The following is an 11,779-nucleotide window of genomic DNA, read 5'->3' as shown; positions in this document are numbered from 1 at the left end:
ATTATTTGATCAGATGTAATAATAATAATAATAATAATTCTATTCTTATATAAATCTAAAACATGTAATTATAAATATATTTGACTTGCCCTCTGAGACAGTAGTGAACATTATGGGATGTCGTTATGGTTCCCACTCCTCTGAACGTTGCAGCAGTGTGTCGGTGTTTCTGAATGTTATTGAGGTAATGTAAGAGTGGGCGTGGCTTATTGGGAGAGTTTTTTAGAACCGGAACCAAAACTTTTTAGCGTTAGCTTGATTTTGGGTTTGATTTGATCCAAATCCCTGGTCAGGTTTGGGTGTGTGGTCCTGTAGACAGAAGATAACAACCTCATTTTAAACAACCACAAGGTTCCTGGGAGGGACAGGAGATGATGATGATGATGATGATGATGATGATGATGATGATGATGATGATGATGATGGAGATGATGATGATGATGATGATGGTGATGATTCATAAGTGTTGGAGGTTTTTGATGAAGGGTTAAAGACTGAAGACTAGATGGTCAGCTAGAACACCAGGACCATCTGGTTAATGATGAGATAATGAATAGAGATTTTTGTTAGTACTCAGATCAGCTCCATGCTCATGAACTCCTGCATGTCCACATTCCTGTTGCTACACAACAACTCAATCATTCTAATAAAGCCAGAAGAATAAAGGATGATGATTCATTCATCAGAACAGAAGGTGAGGAATGAGAGAGAACAATCTCACCTCATCAAAATGATATTAAATGATACAGTGAAGTAAAATACAAAAAGAATGTGATCTTTTGTATTGAAGATATTTGGTCTCAAGACCTTTGGTTCAGTCGGGAATCTCAGCTTCATGTCCTCAAAAGACTGAGAAAGATTGAGTTTCTAGTCATCTTGGGGATTAAGAATCTTTGGTTCTTTCTTTTTTGTTCCTTTTTTATTAGTAGTGTTAGGATTTAAAAGAGAAAAGCTCAGTGAGATGAACCAACAACCCTGAAGATTCATCATTCACATGTTTGAAAATGTTTAGTTTTGGTTCTGAGGGAGGCTTCACTGCTTTCTGAAGCTGATTTGGGATAAAAAAAAAATCAACAATAACAAATAAACCTGTGTGTGTGTGTGTGTGTGTGTGTGTGTGTGTGTGTGTGTGTGTGTGTGTGTGTGTGTGTGATGTGACAGGTTCTCTAAAGCACAAGAGGAAGAGATCTCTGATTGGTTGGGCCCTGAGGAAAGGACATGTCCAGTCAGAAGGACAGAACGACCTTGAGCACACCTCTAACAAGCTGTTCGGCCAATCGCTGGCCTCGATCTGTCATGATGGAAATCTGCCTAAAGAGATCATGGTGAGGAGATAAAAGATCATTTGTGGAGACTGGAGGTTATGTTACCCTCTAAATAATCTGAAATCTTAAAAAACACTGGGTTTTACTGCTGATTCTTCTTCTCAAAGGCTACAATAAATGAGCTTCTGAATATACAGTGTGTTCCTATGCTGTGTGTGTGTGTGTGTGTGTGTGTGTGTGTGTGTGTGTGTGTGTGTGTGTGTGTGTGTGTAGGATATGCTATGTGTCCTGTACCATCAAGGCCCTGAAACCTTGGGTATATTCCGGCGCTCAGCGAATGCTAAAATCTGCAGGATCCTGAAGGAGAAGCTGAACCTCAGACATCCGGTTTCATTCCGAGGAGAATCTGTGTTTGTCTCTGCCTCACTCCTTACTGTGAGAAAACACTCCATCACTACATATAATCTTACCATCTTCTACATAAGTTCCAATCCAATGCTACTGCTGGGCCCCTGAGCAAGGCCCCGAACCCCTTAACTGCTCACTGGTAAGATGTTCTGGATAAGGGCCTCTGCCAAATGGTGTAAACGTAAATATAATTCTCCAGAACAGCAGCCAGTCATAAGACAGTATTGCAGGATTCTTCATCATGAAGGTTCTCCATCTTCTACGGTTAATATCCAAATTTATAGTTAGTCCTGATTCACATCTGATTTTCTGTAACAGCAAAACCTCACACTTTTTGATTTCTCCCACATACAAATGATTATTGTGTGTGTGTGTGTGTGTGTGTGTGTGTGTGTGTGTGTGTGTGTGTGTGTGTGTGTGTGTGTGTGTGTGTGTGTGTAGGAGTTCCTACGTAAGTTACCTGGCAGCGTCTTGGGTTGCGATCTGTATGAAGATTGGATGAATGTGATGGAAACAGAAGACCAGCAGTCCAGATGCTCCTCAGTGAAGAGGTGAAACACACACACACACACACACACACACACACACACACACACACACACACACGGTTTGGTGGTAGTGTGCTGTGTGAGTAATCATGCAGATTTGGCTCCCACATGAACCTCGTGTGTGAATGTCGGAACCCTGGTAGATCTTTTCTATCTTTAGCTTCTGAGCTCCAGCACATTTCTCACTGAAAACACATTTTAATCAGCAAAGTGGGATAATTCAGCTGCTCACATGCCCTGTGCGTATGTGTGTGTGTGTAGTGTATTGGCAAAGTTGCCCCAGATTAACCGCACCCTGCTGTGTTACGTGTTTGGAGTGCTCCATCGTATACACACACACTCAGACGTCAATCAGATGACGGCGTCTAATCTGGCTCTGTGTGTTGCTCCTAACATCCTGTGGAGAGCAACGAGTTCCAACCCAGAGGAGGAGAGCCAAAGATTACTGCAGGTAAACACACACACACACACACACACACACACACACACACACACACACACACTGGAGTTACTCAGTGAAATCCACTAACCCCCAGCTGGAGAACCTGATGATGGATGGAATGTAAATTTAATTAGAAATATACAGCCAATGACCAGTTGATGCAGTCATGACCTTGAGACTGCAGCAGCAAGAAGCTGGAGAATTTAGACATCATCTAAATAGCTGTAATTTGTTTCGGGTAGCCGTTGCCATGGTTACGGCTAGCCCTCGCTAGCGGTGGTGTGTTTGTTTCTGCTCTTGTGATGGACAGGTTACCATACAGACAACCATTAGAAATAAAAGGCCTACACGTGACCAATTGAAATGTAGTCAATGGCCTTTGATTGGACCAAAAATTGGATGCAGATTGGGTCCGAATTCATGCAAACATTTCAAACAAAAGCTTTTTCCCCATGAGCAGGAAGTAAAATATCTCTGTACCCTTCATGTTCATGTTTACACTTGTGTGTTTTTTCTGTCAGGTGGTTGCACTCGTTCGTTTTCTGATTGAGAACGCTCCCTCTATCTTTGGTGACGAAGCGGAAGATGTTTTTACGACGCTCTTGAATGCAGCACAGCAAAACAACGAACTCACGGGTCAGCATTTTTGATTTAATTTATTCTTCTCCACATGTTTATTCAGATATCTGACATCTTTGTCATTCTTTCTCTGCTCCACTAAGTGTTTTAATGCTGCTGCTGCTGCTGCTGTGGTGTCTCACAGTCTGTGTGGTGTCTCGCAGTACAGTTTCTACAGCTGTGAGAAGGATGTGTGTTTGGCAGTTTATTTCATGGCAGCAGAAGATAAACTTGGCTGCATCTCGACTTCCACTGAGCTCAAATTCACATTAAACTTCATAAAGCTTTAATTGAATCTTTCCTGGGGAATGAAATTTAGAGAGAAAAGAACCTGCAGGGGGAGTCTGAGTTCACTTTAAACACAGTGTTATTGCATCATCACATACATGAGCCAATCAGGACATGGTATGCAAATGAACTCTGCATTAAAGGAAGAAGTGGAGGAGGGTTTAGATTTCAGATAAAAGTGTAGGTACAAATTAATTATTTTATTAAAAATTATATCAAAATACTAGTCCAGGTGTGACGCCAACCCCGATCATAATATAATTATTTTTTTATTATATATATATAAAATATAATATCTTACTGTATTTTAGTTTATTATATAAATCCTCAATCAATTATTTATTATCTATGATTTATTATACTTTTTTGAATTTAAAACTATTATTTAGCTATGTAATAACTATTTAATAACATTTCATTAATAAATAGAATCTAAAATCAGCTAAATTAAAAAAAAAATACATTTTGTGAATGATTTTCCAATTTACATGTAAATTCTTCTTTTAAATTTTTTGTTGTGTTTTTTTTTTTTTTTATCAGCTGACTCTTCCCTGCCTTTCCACTCGTCCTCAGAAGAGACAGATCTGGACTTTTTTCCATCTTCTCTCCTCTCTGCGGACCTCGAGCCATTTCTTCCACTGAGAACGCTGTCCTTGTGTCCCCTTACAGTTGCCACAGAAACCACGGACAGCGGTTCCAGCTGTGGGACGCCCGATTTATCACCTCCGACGCCGATCTCGCTCGGTGAACTCAGACAATCGCGAGACAGGTGTCTTTCTGAGCCTTCAATGTGCTTTGATACAATGTCTCCTTCCCAAGCCCCGCCCCATCCTTCTGTCATCCGCCAGTCAAGCTGCGACAACGCCGTCATGGACAACAAAATTAGCCAATCAGAGAGCCCGGTGTTGCAGGGGCGTGGTAGAGGGGTGGGAAAGGGGCGTTACGCTTTCTGGAAGTCTCCACAGTTTCCTGCACGTTTCCGTCATCCTGCACAGCGATTGGCCAGCATGTCCAGTCTGTCGTCAACAACGACGTCCTCTCTTAGCTCATTGGACAGTTTCGAGTACATCTCAAGTCCAAGCGATGATAAGCCCCGCCCGTTTTTGTTTGGTACCTCGGCCAGGCTCCGCCCACTGACCCCTGAGATGCCGAGGAAGCTGTGGACGATGGCTTACACTTATGATGAGCTAAAGGAAAAACAAAAAAATGAAGAGAGGGACAAAGAGAAGGATGGGGAAGTTCAAGTCTCAAATATAAACATGGAGGACGAGTGTAAAGAGAATGATGATCAGGATGGGGAGATAAAAGAAGTGAGAGATGAAACGATGAAGGAGAAGCATGATGGAGAGATGCAACCACACTCATGTCCCACACATACACTACACACACATTCGCTAACACTCCCGTCCAAACCGGATAGAATCAGCAGGTTGAAAATCACCTTGTTCCCCAGTGTGGGCAGGAGGATGTTCAAGCAGTCCGGGAGGGTTGCCATGGAGACGGAAGGAGGGCCGGTTACCATGGCGCAGGTGAACATTCCACAAACGCTATTCTACAATCAGAACGTCAACCTCGTGCTTCAGTCAGACGGAAGCCGATGTAAGATTAGCGACGCAGGCGAGGATTGTACATGTCGTGACACTCGCATAAGCAAAGCAACAGAAGATGATGCTAACCATGATTTTAGCAAGACCACACCTGATAACAATTTACAGAGTGAAGCTGATGTCAGCCAAATAGATAGCGACATTAGTGACATGAAATCTTTTAACCAAAGTGCAGCTGATGTTAGCCAGAGCGACAACAGAATTAGCATCAAAACTTCTACTAGCACCGGTCACAAACTTAGCATAAATTTGAATGATTCCATCCGGTGTGACGCTACCACTGACTGCACAGTAAACTTTAGCAGTATAAATGTTAGCCAGAGTGCTTCTGCTAGCACGAGCCATACGGTTAGCATTGCGGATGTCCATGGTGCTAGCCAGAGCATCAGTACTCCTGGTGCTAGCATAAGCCATGCGATTAGCGGTAACAAAATTGACCCCAGGGTTAGCATTTCTCCCAGTAATGCTAATCAGAATACAGATGCGCCCAGCAAAACGTCGATCCGACAAACTATTCGCATACGGCTACCAGCTACAGTGCGCAACAGCATCAGAGCGTACTTTAGCCCCGGCTACACACTCACACACACACGCTCGCACTCAGAGACACACACACACACTCAGCAATGAGTACACAAACACACACACTTCCCAAATCACAGACCAGGCCTCTGTTTACTAGTAAAATGCAGTAGCAAAAACCTGCTAATCAAGATGGTGGTGTTCCTGTGCTAGCAGCATAAGCAGTTAATGCTAAGTGTGATTTTAGCATCATTTTCTTTGTACTGAATATTTTTTTCATGATTTTTTTTTTCCATTTTTGAGTTAAATGTTGACGTTTCTGTGTCACTCTCACTCTTGACATTTCATTGATACAGAAGATTTAACGTTTATGCTAACTATCTAAATCATTTATCGCCAGTCTTTCAGTGTTTCTTTCTGAAGTAATCGCTTAAATGTAAATGTGTTATATTTTACACAAAAACTTTATCATGAGGTAAATGAAGAAACTTTGCATACAGAATCATCACTGTAGCCTATATGAAGCTAATCTTGCTGGCTGACTGACTTGCTAGCAGGGTTAGCGAAATAGCTTAGCTTACTAGCTAGCTATCCAGCTTCAACATTTTTGTGCTCGTTTCGTATGTATAGTAGTGGAACTTTTGGATCTGTTCCGACTGGAGTAAAATGAGAAAACCTTAAATGATCTTTAAATTAGCATGCTATTCACCGTGTAAATCTTGCTAACGGCTAAGTAGTGGAGCCAGAAACCTTCCTGAGGTGTATTTTCTTGTAGGTTTTCCACACACACTACACCGTAACGTATTTATTATCAAATATTTCATCCAATTTAAATTCACAATCCTGTTTTTTGCACATAAATGTTACACCTTTTACACTGTGTGTGTGTGTGTGTGTGTGTGTGTGTGTGTGTGTGTGTGTGTGTGTGTGTGAGACGTTAAGGTAAATTCATTTGTCTGTGTATGATTTTATCACATTTTCACCAAATCATTAAAGAAATTAATTGAAAATCATATCAGTGTGGGTTTTCTATCTATCTATCTATCTATCTATCTATCTATCTATCTATCTATCTATCTATCTATCTATCTATCTATCTATCTATCTATCTATCTATCTATCTATCTATCTATCTATCTATCTGTGAATATATGGTATGTTTCTGTACAGCATGGAGCAGATGTTCTTATTCAGAATGAGACACAGAAGAACTCAATGACATCATCCTGATTCTGGATCTTTGGGTCACTACATCATCAGTCTATAAATTTTGTTCTGAAGGTAATAAAGTGAGACCCCACACTCTGCTGCTCAGACGTCAAAGGGCAGGTCATTCCACCTCCTAGATACCAGAACAGAGAAGAAGAGGATGGAAGGATGAGTGGTAGAGGATGGAGGGATGTGAACAGTCGGGTGTCCATGGTTACTTTAGAGCTGCAGCAGGAGCAGATGGTGAGATCAGAGAGATGTCCAGGGAGATCATTAGATCCTGACATGGTCCCGAAATGAACTGCAGTTTGTTAAAGTTCAGCTGATTATCTCTCATCCTTGATGATGTTCTGGGGGACCTGCTGAGAGCTAAGCAGAAATGAGAGAACATCTGTGGTTGTTCAGCTGTATTGTGGAAATCCTGGTAGTTAATCAGTTTATGGGATTTTCTGTAAGAACTCTGAAGTTCTTTTCCTGGATCTTCCTCATTTCCTGGATCTGACTTTCACCTGTTTTGCAGATTCTATGCATGTGGTTCTGATGTTGGATTTGTTCTAATAAAAAAATATAAATAAATAAATAAATAAATAAATAAATAAATAAATAAATAAATAAATAAAACAATCTCTTTTTTATGTAAAAAGAAGTTAATTGTTGGAGATTCCAGAGTCGTTGACTCTGATTTCAGCTCTTACACTCGACACTTCCTTCCTGCTACCTGAGTCTCGCCTCATCACTTAAATCAGTATGTGCAGACTGAGATTGGACTCGGATCAGACTTGAGGCTGATTTATAATTTATGTAAATGGAACATTTGAACGTGTTGAACGTTTTATAGACGCCACTTACACCAACTTTCTCCCTTCTGCTGCGTGATCACGTTCCCTCTCACGTTACACGCTGACATTAGTGCAGTAACACGCACACGTGCAGAGGGTCTCTGACAGCCGTGATTACATGCCAAGCAGAGACGTTTCAACAGCTTCCACATGTCTCAATTCTCATAGAGAGTTTACCTGGTTTGAGGTGGATTTTAATCCTCATGCAGGTTCTTCTGGATCTTTATAGCTTTATATTAATGCACTGGTTCTTATATGTTCTCGTTTCTATAGTAACGGCTCTCTATATTTTTGTTCTGGCTTTAAACGTTTTCTTGGTGTATTTTTTTATTTTGTATTGTCGACGTGCTCTTTCAGAAAGCTGATTATTTTTCAGTGTGTCGTTTACAGAGGTAAAACAACATGCAGTTATTTCTACAACAAACCGATTTTAACTGCAGCCTGAGGCACTGAAGATGCTGAGATCAGATAATAATAGTTAAAGGTCAGAGTGAATTATACTCCATTACTGTCTGTTTCTTGAACAATCTTCACTAATGGAATTCAAGTGAAGTGCTTTTTATAAGAAAAAATCATTATAAACCGGGCGAATGTTTCAGCTTCACAGAATTCCTCACACACTGGATTTGACTGACTAAAGATCTATGAGATTATTGTTAAGGGTTGAAGAACCATGATGGATGGATTTGGATTACAATTAATATAAAGAGTCTAGATTTTTATACTTACACTCAAGTCTCCATCACTAAACTGAACACCTCAACAATGATGGAACTGTAATGAATGGACATTGTGCCACCCAGATGAGGGTGAGGTTCCCTTTCGAGTCTGATTCCTCTTAATGTTTCTTCCTCATACCACCTCTTGTGAAGTTTCCATCACCAGTCACCACTGACTCACTTATTAGGGACAAACTTAAAGATTTCCTTTTTATATAAACTTGATATTTGGAATCGATTTATTTGTGTAAAGCTGCTTTGGGACAATGTCTATTGCTAAAAGTGCTACACAAATAAAAATGTAATTTAACTGAATGTAACAATAATCTTCAGAGAACTGCACATGAAGCTTCAAGATAATGTTGTTGAAGGAGAAATGCTGGAGAAGTTCATAAAAGAAAAGATCAGCAATGCTTTTAGTTATGGAAGTTCACATTGAACTTAATTATAACAAAGAAGGAAAAAAGATATGAGACTGAGGTCAGACACTCTTCTAGTGATGAGCAACTAGCCAACATTGGCTTTCTAGATATAGCTTTCTAAAACACTATTTGACAAAAGTGAGCTGTATGGAGAACGATCTTGAGAGTTTGGCAAACACAGAAATGAACACTGAGCTTAACAACATCGAGAGGGAAATGATTTCCCATGTAATTTAACATAAACGCAAGAAATGAACAAAACTCTGAGAAATAAAGAACAATCCATTTATAGAATTCATTTAAAAAAAAGAATCATTGACATAATCAAAAGATTACACAACAATGTCATAACACCAAAATGAGAACAGTGAGATTCTGACTGCAGCACGTAAACACCCTCACTGTGCTTTTAATATTCATTTTTAATGTTCAAATGACCAATAAAAACACAAACAAACAAATAATTGTTGTTATCAATTAATCCAATATGTAATTTGGGGTTTGACTTTAACGCATATTTAAATCATTACTCAGATGCAAAAAAATAAACAAATGAATAATTTAATTTCATATAAAACGTAACTCTTCAGATCAAAGGCAGATTTTTTTGCTGTTCTTTTCACTTCTGATCTCTTCATTCTTTACAGTTTTACATTCTCCAAAAAACCCTGTGGAGTTACACAGTAAGTGTTTCTGCACATTTGTGTGACTTGGTCGTTAGCGCTCTAAAACATAAACACCCACATGAGGATCTCTCAAACACGGCACACAAATCAACACAAACAGCAGCTCGCTGAGCTTCTGAGAAACTCCATAAATCTTCATCACCTCCATAAATACAAGTGTTGTTATGTTTCGCAGTAAACAGCAACATCATCCACACTCTAACAACACCAGAACCCCTGAACCTTCTTCTGCAGCAACATGAGCACAATCTGGTCCAGAAGTCCATAAGTTTATCGACTGAACTTCTGAACCTGACTGAAGAACAAATGGCATCTTTCACACCAAGCAGAAATAAAAATTACCCAGGTATCTTAGGAACATGTAAAAAATCTGGGTCAGCTACATTAAGTAAACGTTTTTGGACAAACTCAGGATGGATGTAAAACCTGATAAATGAATCAGTAAAAAAATTAAGCTCAGAAGGGTGAGATGAAGTAGATGGGAAGTCCTTGTGGTCTTCAGGGCTCCTCGTTGCTTCTGATTTTGCCACGGCGAGTGATGAGCAGGAGTGATCTGATCTCTGCTCTGAAGTTGTGGTTGAGCCAGCAGTAGATGAATGGATTGTAGCAGGTGGAGCTCATGGCCAGCCAGTGGAAGCTGAAGTATATGGCGTTGTTAGCCTGGATCACTTTGCTAGATAGCAGAACCACGTAGCAGTTCAGCGGGAACCAGCAGACAGCAAAAACCACCACCACCGCTATCAGCATCTTCATCGTCATCCTCTTCCTCCGCCGGTGGGCAGAGCTCTGGGCCAGCGTCACGTCACCGATGGCGTTCCGCGCCAACAGTTTTTTTGCTATGACAACATAAGCAACGGTGATAATCGCCAACGGCAACACATAGAGCAGGACAAAGGTGGCGAGGTCCAGGTACTTCCAGAAAAGATCAGATGGTTGAGGGAAGCTGGGAAGGCAAACCATCCGCACGTTCCCCTCACTGCAGGAGAAAAAAAATTACTTTAATACAAAAAATATCCTATACACAGTGCAAATAAACACACACACACACACACACACACACACACACATACACACACACATGTCCTTTGACATGACCTTGAACAATTAACCCTTTTACAAAGAACTGTACAATCAACACTTTAGTTGGAAGAGGTAAGTGCATGTTCATGTTGGATTGCTGGAGCACTCAGAGAGGCCTGATGTTATAAAATGATCCTGTTCATGGTGACCTTGAGTGTAAAGAGGAAGTGAAATTCCAGCTTTGATTGCAGTGTTAATGTGTTTCTCAGCTGTGTGTTTTATTCTTCTGTTGTTTTGCATCATTTCTCTGTGATTTATTTGAAGCAGCGCGATTACAATAAAGTGCACCCTCTCCTGCTCCTGACCATCATTTCCACTCCTGCAGGCTTTTTATCTTCACTGCTCTTTCTGCTCACAAAAGCATAAAGAGCCCGTGTTATGGACTGAGACAGTAATCACACACACACACACACACACACACACACACACACACACACACACACACTCAAATCTCTTACTGAGACCTGACAGAACTCACGCCGTGTTTCCTTTTAATGTAATAATCCACTAATAATCAGATTAATTACCACGCTGCTGAAGCCCACCGTTTGGACTCCTCATGAGGTGTTCATTCCTTTTCTTTAACACCACCGCTGACAAAAGAGCGACTGGAAAAAAAAGCGTTTTTTATTATTATTATTATTATTCATGCACTTATTTTAATACGTTTTAATTCATTTCCATAGTAACGGCTCATTCAGTGTCCGAGGCAAAGCTGGTAGTTTTCAGGACAAGGGGAGTTTGTGGTTTCTATGGTAACATAATAACAAGCTGCTGTTTCTGCCATTTCCTATTTAACACCAATGTTAAATGTACCAATAAACGGATAAAAACTTAACCCTGACGATATATTAATCCTCAGCAAATTGCTGTCATCTTTAAATGAGGTGCAAAAATGTCCTTTAAAATGTCTAGCAGATGGATGTGAAACATTAACTGGTCAAAGGAAACAAATACGAAACCAAAAGGTTCATGCTGGAATGTTAAACTCCACCCACTTTTACAGGGTAAGGAGAAAGATCTCCAGAAGCCAAGCGTCCCTCACCCGATCTCAAAGTGCAGCAGGGTTTGGTAGATGGCATGGGAAGTGAGAAACATGTGGCCATCAACCAGATCACTCCCACCC

General features: G+C 40.4%; 2 protein-coding genes across 2 annotated transcripts; one reads left to right on the top strand and one right to left on the bottom strand.

Annotated features, from left to right (window-relative positions):
• Window positions 1-1,161: 1,161 nt before the first annotated feature.
• On the top strand, window positions 1,162-6,711 carry arhgap20b (Rho GTPase activating protein 20b; the record flags this gene model as incomplete). The annotated part of the gene is made up of 6 exons (XM_083570807.1): window positions 1,162-1,325; window positions 1,539-1,700; window positions 2,115-2,224; window positions 2,483-2,672; window positions 3,185-3,299; window positions 4,110-6,711. Coding segments are annotated over 6 exons (2,438 nt in total), but the record flags the coding sequence as incomplete, so codon positions are not given.
• Window positions 6,712-9,212: 2,501 nt separating this feature from the next.
• On the bottom strand, window positions 9,213-11,773 carry LOC310722992 (G-protein coupled receptor 83-like). The gene is made up of 2 exons (XM_083570808.1): window positions 11,699-11,773; window positions 9,213-10,549 (listed from the first exon to the last, which is right to left on the bottom strand). The coding sequence occupies exons 1-2, from the start codon at window positions 11,749-11,751 to the stop codon at window positions 10,072-10,074; spliced, it is 531 nt and encodes a 176-aa protein (XP_083426934.1). The 5' UTR covers window positions 11,752-11,773; the 3' UTR covers window positions 9,213-10,071.
• Between the last annotated feature and the right edge of the window lie 6 nt (window positions 11,774-11,779).

This window comes from Silurus aristotelis (assembly GCF_946808225.1).
Source record: "Silurus aristotelis genome assembly, contig: scaffold_256, whole genome shotgun sequence".
NCBI classification, from domain to species: Eukaryota; Metazoa; Chordata; class Actinopteri; order Siluriformes; family Siluridae; genus Silurus; species Silurus aristotelis.
Note: the sequence above shows the minus strand (reverse complement) of the source record. Positions and strands in the feature narration are given on the sequence as shown.